The 21,263-nt window shown below is 40.3% G+C and overlaps 1 protein-coding gene across 1 annotated transcript in view; it reads left to right on the top strand.

Moving 5' to 3' along the window:
* ABCC4 (ATP binding cassette subfamily C member 4) overlaps positions 1-21,263 on the top strand; it is a 285,679-nt gene that overhangs the window by 238,840 nt on the left and 25,576 nt on the right. The window contains exons 25-27 of the mRNA XM_023218080.3: positions 2,370-2,525; positions 13,695-13,784; positions 20,702-20,874. Of these exons, the coding sequence (XP_023073848.1) occupies positions 2,370-2,525; positions 13,695-13,784; positions 20,702-20,874 (419 nt within the window). The remainder of the gene's footprint in view (positions 1-2,369; positions 2,526-13,694; positions 13,785-20,701; positions 20,875-21,263) is intronic.

Below are 21,263 nucleotides of genomic sequence, written 5' to 3'. Positions count from 1 at the left end.
AGCCTTGCACTCAGTTAATGGTTGCAGAAATTAAAATGAGGGTAGTGAGTCAAGAAACAGAACAAGTAATATTTTTAGTGCTTGGAGTTGGGGAAAGCTGGGAAGTACATGTTTTGAGCCTGTGAACTTGGGGAAGAATGTATTGGATTAAAATGGAGGAGTCAGAAGCAGCAGCTGTTTTGAGGGGGGTGTTGGGTATTGATCATGTTGAGTTTCATATATGAAGAGAGACCCATGTACAAATGTCTAATGTTTGTTCAAAGAGATCACTCTTGGCCCAGTTGGGAAAACAAAAAGGGTCAATTGCAAAGCAATTAAAATAAGACTAAGTGTCTTTTTGGTGTTAAGAATATAAACTTACTGATACTAGTGATATTCTCCATAGGATTTGGTAAAACCCATTGGTGACTTGTGAAAGTCTTGGAGACTGTAATTTTGATGACTTTGAAAAGAGAAAAAACCAGAGCCAGATTTTCTTTGGTTGCCTTTTGCTGATTATGTCCTCACCTGAGTGTGGAGTGCCTAGTCTTATGGTTGTAGGCAGCCCTCAGTGTCCCTACCTTTAAGGAGTCCATCCTGGCCATCTACCAATAATAGCCTACAAATGTCCAGGTTTGCACAGATGGATCAGTTTCTCATAGAGCTGATAACGTGAGTGTCCACACATTCTCACAAACACAGCATTTGTCTGTGTCTAGGCATGTGCTGATTTACTCAGAAACACACATGAGCCACATACACTATATGTGTGTGTATGTGTGTGACAGAGACAAAATATAGTCAGGTATTTAATATTTGGAAGTTTCTCTACCAAAGAATATGTTATCTTAAATGATAGAACTCTGGAAAAATGAATACTCGTTTATGTCACTTCTGACACCTCTGTCTTGAATTAATATCCCTGTGAAATTAATATCCCTGTGACATTATCTCAGAAATTCAAATTGGGGTGTGTGTGTATACACACACACACACACACACACACACACACACACCCAGATGTACCTATATGCAGAAAATGGGCCACCTATAAAGTATAAACTAGGATTTACCATTAGGTAGAATATGACTCCAAAGGTAATACAATTAGCTAAAGCCACTTTTTAAACATTTACATTTTTATATTTTGTACACTTATCTCTTTAAAGATAATTCCTTGTGGAAATGCCATTATTGACTTTACAGATATGGAGGTGTTCAAATGAGGTAATATGTAACATTCCCAACACATATCCAGTGCCCAGTAAAGTTCTGCAGTGAGTTTTAAAATTTATTGAATAATTGACAAATCATTGAAGGCATCTTTTATATCCTTCGTTGACTCCAGATTCCTAAATAAGGAGGATGTCATTTCTTGGGAAGGTCCCATCGGGAAATTTGCAGGTGGGCAAGGTCCTTGGTACAGAGGCCAGTTTCTGCATACAAATTTGTATGCACACATGTGAAAGCCAGTTTTTACAGTATAGAGGTATTGCCCCCACCTTTTTTCCTGCATTTTATTGATTCTTTGATCGTATTGGCCGTGCACTTCATTTCTCTCTGTCTTGGCTTTAATAGAGGAGTGATACTTGACACAAATGTTTCTCAAGGGACAATTGTAAGTATTAATTAGTTTGTAGAATGCCTTTTGAGCTGTGCAGATGAAAGGCCTTACGTAAACGGCAAATGTTATTTGTGTTGTTGTTGATCTCATTATGTGTTTTTTGGCTGCTAGTGTCTTTTAAGACACTGCAATCTTCACTTCAGAATTTTAAAACATTTCCTTTTGAGACAAAATATAGTCAGATATTTAATATTTGGAAGTTTCTTTACCAAAGAATATGTTATCTTAAATAATAAAACTCTGGAAGAATGAATACTCGTTTATGTCACTTCTGACACCTTTGTCTTGAATTAATATCCCTGTGAAATTATCAGAAATTTAAATTACTCAGATCCTGCCAGTAAAGTTAATTTAAAAGTTGCCTTTTCATGGGCCACTTAGGAGACTGTTGACTTTTCAATGCCAGTAAAAGAATTGTTATTTTAAACTCTTTTTTAGAACAGTGGATCTCAACCAGGGGCAGTTTTGCCCCAGAGGACATTTGTCAGTGACATTTTTGGTGGTATCATTCTGGGAATGTGCTCCTGGCATCTATGCAGTAGGGCCCAGGGATGCTAGCAAACCTCCCACAATGCCTGAGGCAGCCCCCAGAATGAAGACGTATCCAGCTCAGAAGGTCATCAGTGCTGAGGTTTGGAAAGTCTTAGACTACACTCAATATAGAATGTCCTTAATTCTTCTTCAAAAACCGAAAGTTTTCTCCTAGTTTTGCTGCATCTTGTGATTTTTTTTTTTTTTTAATCCTGCCTCCTGGATCTCTCTGTAGGTTGGCATTGTGGGAAGAACCGGAGCTGGAAAAAGTTCCCTCATCTCGGCCCTTTTTAGATTGTCAGAACCCGAAGGTAAAATTTGGATTGATAAGATCTTGACAACTGAAATTGGACTTCACGATTTAAGGAAGAAAATGTCAATCATACCTCAGGTATGCAAGTCATAGCGTCCTTACCTGCCCCTTTTATAAGAGCTACTATGTTTAATTGCTTTTACTTTTATTGCTTTTTTTTAATTGGATGAAAGGATTGTTTTTTTTCACCCAATAGAGCATGTTTTTATAAGCAGATATTTTCAACAGGTATTTTCATTAGATATCTGGCTTTGTTCGTGTGTGTGTGTGTGTGTGTGTGTGTGTGAATAACTTACCCAGATAGGTTTCTATACTAAGATGCCACAGTTTTATCCACTGATAACCATAAAGAACAAAATGATGCATGGTTTGTTTAGCGCTGGGGAGGTTCCTATGGGGAGATGTGGATTTTAAGTGTCTTAATGTTGGAATTTTGTTGTAGGAACTAAAGCTACCTTCTCAAAGGTGATTCCCTCCCTGAAGGGCTTTCTGTGAAACTGTGGGCTGTGAGAATTAAAAAACTTATAGTTGCTTTGTGGTGACTTTTAGAATGTAGCTCTTGGTGAATGATTGTAACCAGGAGGTTGTTACAAACTAGCAAGGAAGAACATGAGAGAAGGAATTCCATCTCTCTCCACTTGATCTTCATCTTTCTTACGATCACTGTTGTAAGAGTGTGTGGTGTTCTTCACACAGACCCAGTGAGTGTTTGCTCTGATGGTGGAGGGTTAAATTGGCCATCCCTTTCTCGACTCTGAGTCTATTTTCTTTTCTTCTCCTTTGCAGAAGTGTGACTCTCAAGGAGTATTCTTGAGATTGGATTCTTTGTACAATAAGAGCTCCTGTCATTGCTTTGGTTCATATTTAACATAAATTCAGAAAGTATTCATTGAGTAATTACTATTCTCCAGGTGTATAGGCATGAGCAACATAGACCTTGTCCAAGCCGGCGCGGGGTCTGCAGCTGTGGGGCCTCGTGGCCATCCTGTCCTTCACTTTAACATTTCCGCATATTCAGCTCTACACATGACTGGGTTGTTTGTTTTCTTTTAATGTGGGTTTTTTTTTTTTTTTTTTGTTAACACTCTGTAGTCACTGGGGGGAGCTGAGGAGCACACACATAGACACATACAGACACACACACACACACACACACACACACACACACACCATTTATTCTGGAGAAGATAAACACAGGAGACGAGTAAAACCCAGGCAGAAATGAACTTTCTGGGCATGTGGAAATAAACAACTCTTCAATGCCCATTTATTAGGAAGCGTAGAGAACATGCCACTGGAAGGGAAGGAGAATGTGATTTTTATCTTAGACCAACTATAGTTATGGCTATCCTAGCACTGACCTCTAAAACAATTGGAATTACTATTAAGTAATTTTGAGGATGTGAAGAAATTGGAACCCTGTGCACTGTTGGTGGGAATGTAAAATGGTACAGCCACTTTGGAAAACAGTATAGAGTTCCTCAAAAAATGAGAGCTAACGTGATCCAGCAGTTTCACTTCCAGAAAGAGTTGAAAGCAGGATTTCAGAGTTTCGTACATCCATGATCATCATGGTACCCAAAAGGTGGAAATAGTTCAAGTGTCCGTCACCAGATGAGTGGATGAACAAAACGTGGTCCATCCATACAATGGGGAATTATTCAGCTTTAAAAGGGAAGAAAATCCTGACAGTCTATAATGCAGATATACCCTAAAGACATTATGCTAAGTGAAATAAGCCAGTCACAAAAGGACAGACACTAGAGGGTTCCCCTAATATGAGGTACCTAGACTAGTCAAATTCACAGAGACACAGAGTAGAAGGGTGGCCACCAGGGGCTGAGGGAAGGTTGAGGATAGGGAGTTACACTATTTCATATAGGACTTCGGTTTTGTCAGATGAAAGGCATCTTGTGAATGGATGGTGGTGATGGCTACAAAACAATGTGAATGTCTTTAAGATCACTGAAATGTTTACTTTGAAATGGCAAAAGCGGTAATATTTATGCTATGTGTATTTTACAACAATTTTTTTTATTTTTAATTTAAAGAACAAAAAGTATCCCTTTCAGGATAAAATGGGAAGAAATGTTTAGCACATTAGATTCCCTCTGGCTATTAGAAGCATGACTTAGTGCTTACAGTAGAAAATGAGAGTATAAATTCTCAAGTTTTTTATTTTGGTTATGCCCATCTCAAAAATGGGCCAAATGAGGTTTTCTCAGCAGAGGTAATGGGCATGTCTGTAAAGTACTTTTATATCCTTGGATGAAAGGTTCTAGGAACGTGCCCTGCATTACTTTGAATGCTTCTTAATAAGAAATAGTTGTGTGCTTGTGTACATAAAAGAACTCTAAATAAAGAAGTAACATTAGATGATTCTTGGCTCTGCCAGTAATGTTTTGGAAGCACATCTGAGCAAAGACTAAATATACCTTGACATCACCAGGTTTTGGTTCAGTTCCATAAGTTTCCACCCTACTTTTGAGCAAATGCTCTATGTATGTAGTCCAGAAAGCATGCTTACAAAACACTGCTAAGCTTTGTATCCATGTAGATCCTGATCTCCAAGCATTGTAAACATAGAAGCTTTCTTTTTTAACTTTGTATGGCTTTGTCTCCAAGGCTCAATGTTGGTTGAAAAAAAGTAACACAGTCTAGAGCGACTGTGCAATGCTTAATACGACCCAGGAAATAATTCAGCAGACTACCTGGGATAGAATCTTTCAGAGCATCTTCTAAGCGTCAACACGACCCACATTTTTATTCCAGCACTGCCTGATACAAGTGTGACCTCAATGAAGTCACTCAGCCTCCAAGCTTCAGTTTCCTCATCCTTAAACCAAGCCTAGTAATTACTAACTCACAGATTTGCTGTGGAGATTTTACTGGATGAGAACATGTTTGTGGTCCTACTCTGGGTTCTGAGGAATGCTCAATAAATAGTAACTATTTCTAATTAAGGATTGGGGTAGAGGCCTTTAGGGTATTATTGCTACTCACTATTCTAGAAGGACTTGGCTCATTAACTTCTGTTTCTATTTTTGTGATCCTTGGTGAATTCCTTTAACCAAATTGTTTATGTAAATTTAAATAGTGAAGCAGCAACAAACAAAAAATGCACAGTAAAAACCTAAGAGAGAAATCTCATGTTTTTTTCACAAGTAACAAAAGGTGAGGCTATTGCTTTGTTTTCTGGCTCTCCCCCACCCCAGTCTTAGTGGCATTCCTGACCACTGTCAGTACCCCACTAATGCTTTGCATTTCCTGAGCAGGCAGCTGACACTGGTTCTCAGCCCTGCGTGAGGACAGGGGCTTGTCCCTCTTAGATCCAGTGCTTTAGTGATAGTTGCATGCAGACAAGTTACACAGGTAATGAGAATTCCTAACATTTGTGGAATTCGTAACGTGGTTAGCTTCTTTCCTTGCCATCTCCCACTTCATCCTCACAGCAATTCTGTGTCATTCTCATTTGACATATTTTCAAACAGGCACAGAGAGCTTAACCCACTTAACTAAAAGGAAACAGCAGAGCCAGGATTCAAATGGAATTTATGGCAAATCCCATATGCCAGATCCTGAGTTCCTGAACCCTCTCCTAGGGACTTTAAACCCATGTTGGCTGGCGCAATCCCTGATTGGAACTCTGCTTTGCAGCATGATTTAGTGTGGGCTTGTGTAGGTGCACACACATGCACAGAAACAAAAGTCTCACAACACAATATTACTCCATGCTTCTACGTCCTGATATTTTCTATTATATCCATTCTATTCTGGTTCATATAAAAGACATAATGATGGTCACGAGCTACAAAAGTGATTTCATGATCCATTGGTTGCACCTGCCGTTTGAAGAACAGCGCACCTCACTGTCCTGCCCTGCTTGGCCAGGCTGGCAGCACCATGCAAGGAGCCTCATGACATAGTGATTGTCACCGCAGCCCTGTGGGGTGTATCAAGTTAGCCCCATTCTCCAGGAAGAAAACTGAGGCTCGGGGAGATTCATAACTTACCTGGAGATGAATAGTTAATAAGTAGTAGAATCAGAACTCAGAATTATCCAACTCAGTTTTTTTTCAGTAAATGTTTGTTGGACAGCATGATTTCTCATCAAACATTTCACTCATTCTTTTTCTTTTCTTTTTTTTTTTCTTTCTTTTTTTTTTTTTTTTTCTTTTTTGGAGACAGTCTCACTCAGTTGCCAGGCTGGACTGCAGTGGCGCCATCTCAGCTCACTGCAATCTCTGCCTCCTGGGTTCAAGTGATTCTCCTGCCTCTGCGTACCTAGTAGCCGGGATTACAGGTGCGTGCCACCACACCCAGCTAATCTTTGTATTTTTAGTAGAGACGGAGTTTCACCGTGTTGGCCAGGATAGTCTTGATCTCCTGACCTTGTGATCCGCCTGCCTCGGCCTCCCAAAGTACTCATTGTTTTTCTGTCTACCCAACTTAAAAAAGGTTCCCAGAAACCATAACCAAAGAGAGCAAATACGCAGCAAAGTCAAAAGGTATCTTTTCTTTGAACTTTGTCGTTTGGACAGTTAGGTCATTTTGAAAGACTAAATTGTTTGTGATTTATTTTTATTTTTTCCAAAGCCTTAAATGACACTAAGCACTAAAAGAAAATCATTTTGGAAACAGTGTATTCACTTACGTGTCATGGGCTAATGAGCGTCAGAAGATCCTCTAAGACTTACCTTGTGGGAGCTCAGAGCCCTTTCTCTTCCAAGGCCTCACTGGCTGCAGAGGGTGGAGAAGGCCGGAGACTTGAGGTTACATGAAGGTTACTGATCTACAGTGCAAAAAATATACACCCCTCATCCTCAAAAATGAGTGGAAAGCCAAATGGCTTGTGTCACCACACCCTGATTTAGGGAATCTAGGAAGTTTGGAGCAAACACAGCAAAAGCAGAACCGAGTGCTGTTTCTTTGAATGGCCATGTTTGGGCGAGTCTGGCCTGCATGGCTTCCTGGGTTGTGTGGAGCACGAGTTTCTGTGTTCTCTCTCTTCCTGGCTTATCCCTTTCATTTATGGCTCGGGGTCCTCTGTCACTCTTGACCACACCATGAGCAACTCAAATTCGTGGTTAGGAGTAAGCAGCAAGGACCTGGGAAAGAACAGAAATGATGACATACACAGTCGGGGGCCAGTCCTGGAGTCACTTTAAGAAACAAATACTGCACTGGGTGTGGTGGCTCACGCCTGTAATCCCACCACTTTGGGAGGCCGAGGCGGGTGGATCACGAGGTCAAGAGACCGACACCATGATGGCCAACATGGTGAAGCCCTGTCTCTACTAAAAATACAAAAATTAGCTGGGCGTGGTGGTGCATGCCTGTAGTCCCAGCTATTTGGGAGGCTGAGGCAGGAGAATTGCTTGAACCTGGGAGGCAGAGGTTGCCATGAGCCGAGATTGCACCACTGCACTCCAGCCTGGCGACAGCGGGAGACTCTGTCTCAAAAAAAAAAAAAAAAACAAATACTGAATTCTTAAGAAAGTACCCCTCAATTTGTATTTAAAATTTCAGGAAGAAGCAAACAGTGAAAGTAATTCCTAAATAATGACCCTCAACAGAATAGTTAGCTGATATGTATGCTTCCTTTGTGTTCAGGACACAAGGTTGTTAACTGCACCTCCCAAAGAGAGCACCAAGGTGATACTATACCTCAGACAAGAGTTTGCTTAACTGAAGGATCTGGAAAAATGGATTTCAAAACTTTTTTTTGGATGGATTATTTACTCCTAGAGCCCTCCAGTCCTATGGACACAAATAAATGTTTTCAACTAAAGAGTAAACTTCATGCAAATTCAACATTTATGATAGCACCCTAAGGGTTGGCGTACATCAACAGCTATAATCTTTGTTAGGATTAAACAGATTCATTTTTCATATTTGTTGGACTTTTTTGTTTTTCTATCAAAGCAAAAGCTGGGTACTTTTTAAGCAGCCCACGGCTCAGACTTATGCTATGTTGGTATTTCTACTCCCTGAATTTTCTTCAGTAGGTTGAAAAGGTTAACCAGAGTGTGTCTCTTTAAGACTTCCTTTTTATTACCTGATTTTCTTTCCTTTTTTTTTTTCTTAAGTTCTTTTTGAGAACAAAACTCAAAGGGAAAAGAGGTAGGTATGCAGTTACTAGTAAAGAAATACAATTGGATTCTGGCCTAATGCAGTCAGTCTTTTGTTTCTGCACACTGAAGTCTTCATTAAGGCCATGGAACTGCTCCCTGGAGCTGGTGACCTTTTTGTATGTAAAGAAGACTTTACACAACTTAAATTCTTTTTCCTTTGTTGGCGAACAATGTTCTTTTCTTCTGAAAATGGATGATGATCAGTTCATTCAGAGGCTACAGGAGTTTTTTAAAAAAGAAGGGAAACCAAGATTTAAAGTGACTTCAGGTGATTCCCTCATCCTTGGCACAGGGAGATGAGCTGCCCTTAATCAAGGTCTTCAGGATTTGAAATGCACACATAGCTCTGAAGACACCAGTCAGCAGCAGTCGTGGCTAGCTACTGTGCAGTGTATATTTTAAGAGAGGGAAGTTTCCTGGTTTGGGACAAGATTAGGGTAAAGTATTGTGCTTTGTCCTGCTGGTTTGTAACTCCCTATGCGATTTTTGCCTTGGTCCCAGGTCGTTTTAAGTGTCTGAAGGTTGGTGGATAGAGTTTCTTCTTGAGATAATGAGAGGCTTGTCTTCCAGAAGTTTATACGAAAGCTCTAGGAAGACTGTAGTTTTCAGTCTTGCAGTCCTGCTGAGGGATTATCAATTTACTGCACTAAATGCTTTGATTCAGAGTGGTCATTTTTAGGTCACATGGTGGGTTTTTTTTTTTTTTTGCTGTTGTTGTTGTTTTGAGACAGAGTCTTGCTCTGTCGCCCAGGCTGCAGTGCGATGGCGCTATTTGGCTCACTGCAACCTCCGCCTCCTGAGTGCAAGTGATTCTCCTGTCTCAGCCTCCCAAGTAGCTGGAATTACAGGCGTGCCCCACCCTGCCTGGCTAATTTTTGTATTTTTAGTAGAGATGGGATTTCACCATGTTGGCCAGGCTGGTCTTGAACTCCTGACCACCAGTGAACCACCTGCCTCAGCCTCCCAAAGTGCTGGTATTATAGGCATGAGCCACTGCACCCGGCCTGATCACATGTTTTATATCAACTTGTCTTATGTGAGTAATAAGGACAAAATTACTACTCAGTTTGGCACAAAGAGTTTTTAAAAGTATGACCTATAAACCCTAATGAAAAACAGGTTTGGGTTGGGCATGGTGGCTCACGCCTGTAATCCCAGCACTTTGGGAGGCTGAGGCAGGCAGATCACAAGGTCAGGAGTTCAAATCCAGCTTGAACAACGTGGTGAAACCCCGCCTTTACTAAAAATACAAAAATTAGCTGGGCATGGTGGCACGTGCCTGTAATCCCAGCTACTTGGGAGGCTGAGGCAGGAGAATTGCTTGAACCTGGGAGTTGGAGGTTGCAGTGAGCTGAGATCATGCCACTGCACTCCAGCCTGGGTGACAGAGTGAGACTCCATCTCAAAAAAAAAAAACAGGTTTGATCTAGTGCTTCATTTAAAATAATACGTTGAACAGAGCATTGGTTTTGCTAACTATGGAGGTTAAAATAAAACTCGTGTTAAATGACATTTTAAAATATATACCATCAAAAAATATGTACTTAGGATAATAAATCTTTTATATTTTACATGAAGATTGTATGTCTACCGTAAATCTCTACTCTGAAATGTTCTGCCTGCAAACATTTTTACAACACTTATTTATAAGATTAGTTTACTAACTTCATTACATGGAGGAGGGTACTTTAAATAATAATATCTATCAGAAATGATAATTAATTTGACTCTTATCTGCTCTTGCAGTATGTGACTACTATGAGCACTTTTATTACCTTTTGAAGATAATATAATTGTTTCTTATTTGGCAAGTGGATGAAAGCAGAATTAGAAACCAAAATGAACACCATGTATAAAACACATTGGCATATTAAAACAGACATTGTTAACAAATTACCTGCTGGCTTTAAAGAAAAATATAGGTTCAGTCAGTTAATGTTTTATTAAATCATTCTCATTCAACAAGTTTTGATTGAAATTTTACTCATTATGAAAAATATATTTGGCATGTCATAACAAAGAAAAATATTCTTATTTACTAAACTGTTTTCTTCTGTGTAATGCTGCTAACTAAACATAAATAATTGCTTAATATTTTCCTTTAAATTGATAGTATGGATTTAAGCAGGAGCCTCTATGGTAGTGGGAAATGCTTAAACTTAAATTTTGGCTTTTTTAACCAAAAAAAAAAAAAGGCCAACAATGATGGTTGGTGATCATTAGCGGAGCTTCCACAGGTCCTGCAGAGTATCTGAGGTCAAGGTTTAGAGCTCAGCCTAAAGCAGCTGCAGACGTTGTTGGCTCGAATTGAGCATCTCAGGGTCCTGTGAAGAATCACGCTTTAATCCTCCCCCCTGGTCTTTCGAGGGATTCATCCATTTAAAGGGGTTTCCCTCCTAAAGGGAAGAAAGTAAGGAAGGTGACAGGCAAGGGGCCCTGGATTATGGAAGACGGGATGATTGGACTTGAATTGTACGCTCACATGCCTGTTCTTTTGAGCCACCAAAACCACTATTCCGAAACGTGCTAATACCATGAGCCCTTCCATCACTCAACAGAGGCAGAATAATCAGTCTTTAAATGCAAAGAAACTTGTTCATAAATTAGCTTAGGTATCATCTCTCTAGAACATACTGTGAAAACCTAGGCGGACACTCAGTCAAACCCTAGGCCTGGTAACGGGTGGGATTTTTCTCTAGGAGAGGAACCTGAAGGAAAAAATGTTCAGGTAACATAGGCCGTCATAGACAAGGTAATGGACTTGTTTAATATAAGCAAAGAGCTGCATCTCACAGCTCTAAATGGGCTGAAAGCCCATTTCTTAACCCGTTCCCCTCTTAGCCCCCTTATCTCCTCAAACACATGTCCTCAAAGAGTCTCTGGGTTTTGGCCACTGAATGGAATTATGCCCTCAGTTAAGGGCCTTGTGGGGAGAAGGAGGAGCATCAAAGAGAGAGAGGAAGGAATTGCAGCCACACCTCTCCTGGCCACATTGTTTCTGAATACCTCATTTAAACAACGAAAGGAGGAGAAATTACCTAGTTAGTTGGAATCTTAGAGTTCATAATTACAGAGAGTAAGTCAAGTTTTTATCTTTTAATCTGAAATAACCAGAATGATGGTTATTCCCCTCACAAGAAATTCTCACCATTGTTTAGATGGTTGTTCAGGTTTTGGTCTTCAGTTGGGTACTTTTAAGACAGGCCTTGCATATGACTTTTGGAATTTTTCAGTTCCATTTGGTAATTTGGAAGCATCATGTGACCAGTGACTTTTCAGTGCTTTTGGAAGGATATTGGCCACTTTATCAGCTTTGTACACAAAGTGCCCATTTTACCATCATTTCCATTTTTGCATTTTGCTGAGGACTTATGTTTTTGGTGGCACTCTGTCTGCCTTCTACATCCATTTCTTCCTCACCAGCCTTAAAACGGAGACTGTAGGGAAAGGGATGAGAGCCTCCCTGGGTATCATTTTTCTTTATGGCTGGTGAAAAAAGAAGTCTACCTCCTTCATCTCTCTTCTCAGGCTTTTGGGAAGTGAGGAACAGTCCTGCCCCAAAGCCAGGTGAGATTTGAGACCAGTGGTTCCCTTGAGCATTTCTCCAGTACCTGTGGAAGAGTGTCACCTTCTCTTGTACCCACATCTGTGCATCCGCTATTCTGCCCCCATCCGTGAAAGCAGCTGATGGGGCTCCTATGTCCTTATGGCCTAGCTTATTAGAACCTTCCAGAGGGAAACTTTTTTTTTTTTTTTTAAATGGAGGTTTGCTCCAGGCTGGAGTGCAGTGACGCGATCTCGGCTCACTGCAACCTCTGCCTCCCAGGTCGAAGTGATTCTCCTGCCTCAGCCTCCCAAGTAGCTGGGACTACAGGTGCCCGCCACCCCACCCAGCTGCCAGAAGAAAACTTTCACACAGCCTACCTAAGCTTATGTTCAAGAGTCTCTCTTAAAATCCAGGAAGAGGCCGATATTCCAAGAGTGATTTAATTGTGGGCTCCTCCTGAAGTAGATGAATAGGAACAGCTATTTAAATTGATGTAATTTTATTATGACCTTCTTCACAATGGTTTTCAGGTTACCCTGCTCTTGTAGTTAATAAGGAGATTCTGTGACCCAGGTAACCGTGATGCACAGATGAGATAATGTGGGGATTCAGTGATGCAAAATCAGAGGCAATCCCTTCATAAATAGAGGTGCCTCTGGCCCCAATCGTTTAGATCTCCTTTGGCCAAAAAAAAAAAAAAAAAAAAAAAAGGATGTCCCATTCTGACACTGGAGAGGTTTTTTTGTTTGTTTGTTTTGAGATGGAGTTTTGCTCTTGTTGCCCAGGCTGGAGTGCAATGGCACAATCTCGGCTCACTGCAACCTCCACCTCCCAGGTTCAAGCGATTCTCCTGCCTCAGCCTCCCAAGTAGCTGGGATTACAGGCATGTGCCACCACGCCTGGCTAATTTTTGTATTTTTAGTAGAAACAGGGTTTCACCATGTTGGTCGGGCTGGTCTCGAACTCCTGACCTCAGGTGTACCACCTGCCTCGACCTCCCAAAATACTAAGATTACGTGCATGAACCACTGTGCCCAGCGAGAGATTCTTAATCCTGGAAAAGTGTTTTGCCAATGATGAAAATATCCTAATTTATTCTTTAGAAATTAGAAAATACTTAATAATTAGAAAATACTTAATAATTTGGCTTTGAAGCACAAACTCTAATCATGCTGTTGTTATTTTCCAGTATTACACGATTGATAGTTAATTTCTATAGCTCTCTTGATGTAGACCCTCAAATAATTATATCCGTATATTTCATGTTAAGCTAATATTACCAGGAAAGCAGTTTTAAACATCAGGCCTGTCTTTTTCATTTTCTTCTTAAGATAGCACATTGCAACAGTTTTGTTAGTGTTCAGTGGTCTGGAAGGTATTTTGGGGCATGCTTTGTACAGTGGAAAATTAATAGATATGTTGTTTTGTAAACAGGCATTTGTAATGCTGTAATTAATGATTATCAGGAATTTTATTTTTTGGTATCTTAATTCTATTGTTGATGTTAGCATTGGAATAAAATGAAAAGAGTCTGTGGTAATGACTTTGACTGTTTTGAGCACTTAGGAACCTGTTTTGTTCACTGGAACAATGAGGAAAAACCTGGATCCCTTCAATGAGCACACGGATGAGGAACTGTGGAATGCCTTGCAAGAGGTAATGGATAAAATGTAATTATCTCTAATTTTTAAACATCAGTATGTGTATATGTAGCTTTACAGCATTGCAGGAAACTAAGGGGAGCTTAGTGGTTTAACTAACTTTATTCACCACCGAGGAGATCATTGAGGACGTGGATATGCTAAAATGTGTATACTGATGATGATGAAAACCAAAAATAAAATTTCACTTGTTCTCATTTTAATTTTCTTCCTATAGTCCAAAACAGTTTGTTGTTGTTTTATTTGTCTTTAGCAATGAGTTAAACTAGAAGTTGTATTTATGAGTTGAGATCCTATTAGTAACTAAGTTACTCTGCACCATTTATTTTAGTGCTGTATTCTTAGGGAATTTCTAGTAAGGGAAGACGTCTCATAGTTGTTTTTCATTAACTAAGAGATAAATGAGATCATATTTATGAAATGCTTTGAAGTTTTATAAAAAAGTGTTTATAAAGGTAAATTATACAGTTGGAATGGGATAATAATTATTTATTGGCAAACATATAATTTTAATGCAAGTAACAGAACCCTGCAACCTTTGCTAAGTTTTTATACTAATATGTTGATTTCTAGAGGATTTTTTGTTATTTATGTTGTTCCTGTTGGGCCACTTCTTGAAATTTTCTCACCCTTGCATGAAAAGGGCTTTGACTATTAAGGTGCTGCTGGTTTGTATATTTTAACACTGATTTTCTATGTTCAGCCTAGTTCTGCAAATTTGTGCCAGTCTACTTGATGGCAGAAACCATATCATAAAACTGGTAATCCCTCCCAGGACCTAGTTTAGTCTTTTGCTTTTAAAAAAGTAAACATTTAAGGTTGGGTGCAGTGGTTTACGCCTGTAATCCCAGCACTTTGGAAGTCTGAGGTGGGTGGATCACCGGAGGTCAGGAGTTTCAGACCAGCCTGACCAATATGGTGAAACCCCACTTCTACTAAAAATACAGAAATTAGCTGGGCATGGTGGCATGCGCCTGTAGTCCCAGCTACTCAGGAGGCTGAGACAAGAGAATTGCTTGAACCCAGGAGGCCAAGGTTGCAGTGAGCCGAGATTGTGCCACTGCACTCCAGTCTGGGCGATAGAGCAAGACTCTGTCTCAAAATAAATAAATAAATAAAAATAAATAAAAATTGGCCAGGCACGGTGGTTTATGCCTGTAATCCCAGCAATTTGGGAGGCTGAGGTGGGTGGATCATGAGGTCAGGAGTTCCAGACCAGCCTGGTCAACATGGTGAAACCCCATCTCTACTAAAAATACAAAAATTAACCGGATGTGGTGGTGCACACCTGTAGTCCCAGCTACTCGGGAGACTCAGGCAGGAGAATTGCTTGAACGTGGGAGGCGGAGGTTGTGGTAAGCTGACATTGGGCCACTGCACTCTAGCCTGGGCAATAAGAGTGAAACTCTATCTCAAAATAAATAAATATTAAAAGTTTTTTTAAAAAGTGAGCATTTAATAAGTATGTATTAACATATTTGATCTCTTCATTTCAAAGAAGTATGGAGCCTGGACAACACAGTGGACTTTGTCTCTACTAAAAATAAAAAAAAAAAAAGAATTAGCCAGATGTGGTGGCGTCCACTAGTCCCAGCTGCTCAGGGAGTTGAGGTGGGAGGATCTTGTGAGCCCTGGAGGTTGAGGCTTCAGTGAGCCACGATTGCACCACTGCACTCCAGCCTGAGTGACAGAGATTAATTTCTCTCCATTGTTATTGTTGTTCTTTTGAGTTGGTGCATTTGTCATTGTTGCCCTTCCAGGGATAGCTCTGAAATCTTTAATTTATAGATGAGTTTTGACTGTGAGCAAGTAGACTTGGAGGCCTGACAGTTTCCTGCCAGTAATTCTTGTTTCTGAAGGCATGTCTTTGCCGAGTCCTTACACATCCACCCTGCTTTCCAGCAACTGTGGGGATTTTCTTTTTCTAAATTAGGTTGGTTACTTCACCTCCTGATACTTGATAAGCCATTGACCTCTGATTTCATTTAAATTTGTGAATCTCTGTACAGTGAAATTCTAGGAGAGGAGAGGTGGGTACAGTTAACTGTCAAATGTAAAGAAAGATAAGGCAATCCCCTGCCCCTAAATTCTCAGGACAAGTTTATTAGTGAAATTGTGACACACCCTAAAAGAGCAAGAATTACTCATAAGGTATTTTTCTATTTGTTTCAGAGCTTGAGATTTCTTGTCACAGATTCTCAGAGAGTAAAATTACTTTTTAGAAACACGTTTCTCTATGAACAGTGAAGAGATGTTAATTGGGAGATGATCCTATCAAAAACCATCGTGGAACATGGCTGTAACTCATACTTATTACATTTGTTACAGCCAAAATTAAAATAAAATTTAGTAGTCTCTCAAGAATTCTAGAAATGATGAGGTGGAAGACGTGGTAGGTCCCCCTCAGAAGTGAAAAATTATCCCATCTTTGTCTTTTCTCTGGGAATTACTTCTTTATGGCATTGTAGGTTTTTCTGTGAGTGATTTGGAAGAGTGTCTAAAAATTAGGATACCACATTGTATTTCCGGTGTGATTCCAGCTGTTTTTCATCATTCATATATTCCAAAACCTGACCTAAGAAAGACACCAGAGCGTTTACATTGCTTGTTTGGGGGTAATGAGACAAAGACTGGAGGAGAGTGTTTTCTATTATCTTTGGTTTTTCTGAATTTTCCAAATTTCCTCTGGGTGCTTGTATTCCTTTTACCTTCTTGACGGTCGGGGGAAAGGCTGAGCGCTCCTAATAGATGAAGCATGGTGAGTTTTTCACAGCAAGTTTCATGACTGCCAGTTGATGGAGGCTGGGGTCATTCTGATAGGTCAAGGATCTTCCCCTGAGGTCCATGGAGTCTGAGGGTCTTCTCGTAGAGAATTCTGAAGCTCACTTCCTGGTGATTGTAAACATGAAGTTATGTGCGTGTGTTTATCTTGAGAGATGTGACACAAGGGATTCAGCACCACGACTCCGATGCCATTCAAGTTTCTCCGGACTTCTCTGTCACATTCTGTCCCTCTGCTGTCTCCATGGTTTTCATCTTTCATTGATATCCAGTTCAGAACTGGAGAACTCATCCTGCTTTTTAGTAGGAAACCTGGTATCATTTGGAAACTCCCTTTAAAGCAGACAAAAAACACAGTCACTTGGTTTATAAATGAGGCCAAACTGGAAATGGGAACCCAAACTCATAGAGTTGGCTCGAGATTAGGACAGCGCTGTCAGTTTTTTCCTCTCTAACAACTTTACATAAAAAGGAAAGATGCCTTTTATCTTTGAAGTTTTTTTATTTCTTCCCCATTCTCCCTTGGCAAGGGTAATACCAGACATGCAAAAGAAGATCTGGCATCCGGAGGGAGACAGTCCTATGAATGTGGTTGTGTCATCTTGGCTGTATGTATGTATGTATGTATGTATTTATTTATTTATTTGAGACAGAGTCTCGCTCTGTCACCCAAGCTGGAGTGCAATGGTGCAGTCTCGGCTTACTGCAAACTCCGCCTCTCGGGTCCAAGCGATTCTCCTGCCTCAGCCTCCTGAGTAGCTGGGATTACAGGCGCCCACCACTATGCTGGCTAATTTTTTTGTATTTTTAGTGGAGACGGGGTTTCACCATGTTGACCAAGCTGGTCTCAAACTCCTGACCTTGTGATCCACCTGCTTCAGCCTCCCAAAGTGCTGGGATTACAGGCGTGAACCAACGCACCTGGCCTATTTTTATTTTGTTTTTAAGACAGAGTCTTGCTCTGTCGCTCAGGCTGGAGTGCAGTGGTGTAGTCTCAGCTCACTGCAAACTCTGCCTCCTGGGTTCAAGTGATTCTCCTGCCTCAGCCTCCCAAGTAGCTAGGATTACGGGCACGCTCCACCATGCCTGGCTAATTTTTGTATTTTTAGTAGAGACAGGGTTTCACCATGTTGGCCAGGCTGGTCTCAAACTCCTGACCTCAAGTGATCTGCCTCTGTCGGCCTCCCAAAGCGTTGGGATTACAGACATGAGCCACCATACCCAGCCAGTTTTTGTTTTTCTAATGCTGAAAGTTATCGTAAATACTGAAAAATAGTCAGCTGTAAATGGAAGAAAGTTTACTAGAATTAGTGCCAGTTTTGGCCCCTAAATAACAGCAACTCTATAAATATAACATAAGTAATGACTAAAGATGGAAGTCGTTTCTGAGAAAAAAGTCAAAAGATCACAGTGGTACAACTAAGAAAATGAATCAGCAGCATGTTATTTCTGTTAATTTAAAAACGACTTTAATACCGGGATCTACAATTAAGACTAGGTTATATCATGTTGGAATAGTGGAGAAATCATCTAATTGTGTTCAACATTGATAGAATCACTGTTAGAATACAAGGATGTCTTGTATTCAGGACCCCATAAGGCGGAAATCTGCACATGAGCAGTATCCGCGTCCTCCGGGCCTTCGTTTCCCCACACCTTGCACCTCCATTTTTCCCGGGCCATGTATTGCCCAGAATGGGCTTCCGCTCACTTCGTTCACACTTAGCTGTGTTCTCGTTAAAGCTTGTTCCCATCTGTTGAGTTGCTGTTTATCATATTTCAGTCTCTGGCATCAGAGACTTCCTTTATGAAAAGTCAGAAAGTTCAAAAAAACCTGGAAACAGAATCTGACATCCACGTGAGTCTCCTTGAGGCTTTGAAAATACTTGTGAAAGGCCGGGCGCAGTGGCTCACGCCTGTAATCCCAGCACTTTGGGAGGCCGAGGCGGGCAGATCACGAGGTCAGGAGATCGAGACCATCCTGGCTAACACGGTGAAACCCCGTCTCTACTAAAAATACAAAAAATTAGCCGGGCGTGGTGGTGCACGCCTGTAGTCCCAGCTACTTGGAGGCTGAGGCAGGAGAATGGCGTGAACCTGGGAGGTGGAGCTTGCAGTGAGCCGAGATCGCGCCACTGCACTCCAGCTTGGGCGACAAAGCGAGACTCCGTCTCAAAACAAAAAAAAAGAAAAGAAAATATTTGTGATGATAGAAATGGGCTGTCTTAGAAAGTTCAGTTCATTATTTGCACTTTTCCTATACTTAAATCAAGGGCAAGTGTGAGATTATTTCTTCAAAGTCTGGCTGCCAGTCTTCGGAAAGACCTTTTTGCACCTACCAGTATTATCAAAATCAACTCAGAAGGAAAAGCTAATAAAAACTTTGCCAACATCTACTTTTGATCAGTTCCATCACATGGGGTATAGGTCTCTGAATATGTTTCGTAAAAAGACTACTCAGTAAGTCCTCTTCCTTGTAATGGAGAGGGCTTGACTAAGCTGACATATTCCATCCTATAATTTTCAGGCCAACATTTTGCACCACGAGCCAAATCTTACACTTCGGATTTTGTTTAATTTCCTACTTTTCATGCTAATGCCAAATATCAATACCATATTTAATCTTAACTCAAAATTCCTGTTTCTTGGAGTTGGACTTCCATCATGAGTACAACTCAAGATCACATTCATAGAAGTGTGCTTCCATATTTAAGGTACATGACAGTGTTGCCCGTTTACTCTTGGCCTTTTGTTGTTGGGCATTGTAGTTCCGTACACCTGCTTATTGGCCATCACTCGTCTATCTGCTTGCTGATCTCTTAATTGGAGGTGTATTGACTCTTCGTTCCTCTATAGCTCTCAAATGTCACCTGAGTTTGGCTCTTGTTCTATAAAATTTCTCCAAAACACATCAGTGAACGGAACCACCACCCAATGTAGTATCAGATCATCTTATAGCTATAATTTTATAAAGATACATTAATATCAACATCATCTATCCCCATCGTCTGGGGCAAGATGTTATTGTGTGCTGTTTTCCGTGAGTTTTCATTCACTGCAAAACATTTATTAGACTGAAGAAAATGCACTGACCTGCTTTGACAGTCGGGGCTTAAACTTGGGAAAGGACCAGCCCAAGAATAAGCTCCTGATTTCCTAACAAATGAGGCACAGTTTTCCATTGTTTGCGTTTGTAATTTTTTAACTTTTCCAGTTGATTAAAAAACCTTCCAAAATGGTAAGGTGCCTATAAGATGATATCTTTGGAGGACCATACTTCCGGCAGTAATTTTCTTTTCACGTTTTCCCTCGAGTTGTACTCACTCCTCCCCAAAATGTACTTTGGGAAACTTGACTCAACCAGAAAGATCCTTTCACCTTTTCTTCAGACTCTACATTGGGAGCATGAGCTTCATTTTTTGAGAAACTTCCCTCCTTCCCTGGAAGAGGGGTTCTTGGTGGCTGTCATGTTGGTTTTTGGTAAGGGAGTTCAGGTGCTGGGGGACACTGATACGGTTTTTTTTCCACCAACTCTATCGAGGTCTAAATGACATAGCAGAAAATGCTCCCCTTAGAAGTGATTCAGTCATTTTGGTACATTTATAGAGTTGGGCAATCATTGCAGGAATCCAGTTTTAAAATGTCTCTGTTACCCAAAGAAATTTCCTTGTGTCCATTTACAGTTAATCCTCCAGCCCTTGGCAACCATTACTCTTTTTGTCTCTAAATTTCTGTAATCTTTTAACTAAAAGTTAAGAAGGGATTTTTTTTATCTTTCTGGATTTTACCTACAGAATCATTTTATTGATCATGCTAGGTTTTTCTTAATGAAATTGGCCCAGGCAGTGTTAACACATGGCCCTGCATGAACAGACTGTGCTCGCTGATAGTGATAAAGGAGCGTCTTGGGTTCCATTGTTTGTTCTCTTAAGTCAGAATATTTCAGTTTTGTGTTGACTCTACCATCTTTTTCATTGAACATTAACTAAAGGTAACTCTCAGCCTCATGTGCGTGTCCACTTAAGTTATATCTTTCAAGAGAAGGGACCTGAAGGTTCTAATGTCTATGAGGCTTGGCTACTTCCATAGCAGCTTGAATGATAGCAGTCATTCTTCTTTGTACATCTACAGGTACAACTTAAAGAAACCATTGAAGATCTTCCTAGTAAAATGGATACTGAATTAGCAGAATCAGGATCCAATTTTAGTGTCGGACAAAGACAACTGGTATGCCTTGCCAGGGCAATTCTCAGGAAAAATCAGATATTGATTATTGATGAAGCAACGGCAAATGTGGATCCAAGGTATAAAGCTGAAGTCCATGTAACCTTAAGTCCACATTTTAAGTGTGTAAATGGGAAACACGGAATGATTCTGAGAAATGTTTCTAAGTACCCTGTTTGCCCCAGAGATAACATTTTAACATGGATAACATTCATTCTGAAAAAATAGAGGAAGAAACCCAAACGTGTTTTCCAGTGTCAGTGATGTTATTCAGTATTCCAGGAGAGCTAGATTCCTAAAATCCACTCCCAAAAATCAGCTTTAAGCAATTTGGGGGGAAGATACTTTTCATTGTTTTATGAAAATTAGTAAATTACTATATAGATTTTTTTATGGAATAAGATTGTCCTAGAACATTTTAACATGCTTTTTAAAACATTGAATATATGTGATCTTTTTTTAAAAAAAA

This window comes from Piliocolobus tephrosceles, chromosome X, assembly GCF_002776525.5.
Source record: "Piliocolobus tephrosceles isolate RC106 chromosome X, ASM277652v3, whole genome shotgun sequence".
NCBI classification, from domain to species: Eukaryota; Metazoa; Chordata; class Mammalia; order Primates; family Cercopithecidae; genus Piliocolobus; species Piliocolobus tephrosceles.
Note: the sequence above shows the minus strand (reverse complement) of the source record. Positions and strands in the feature narration are given on the sequence as shown.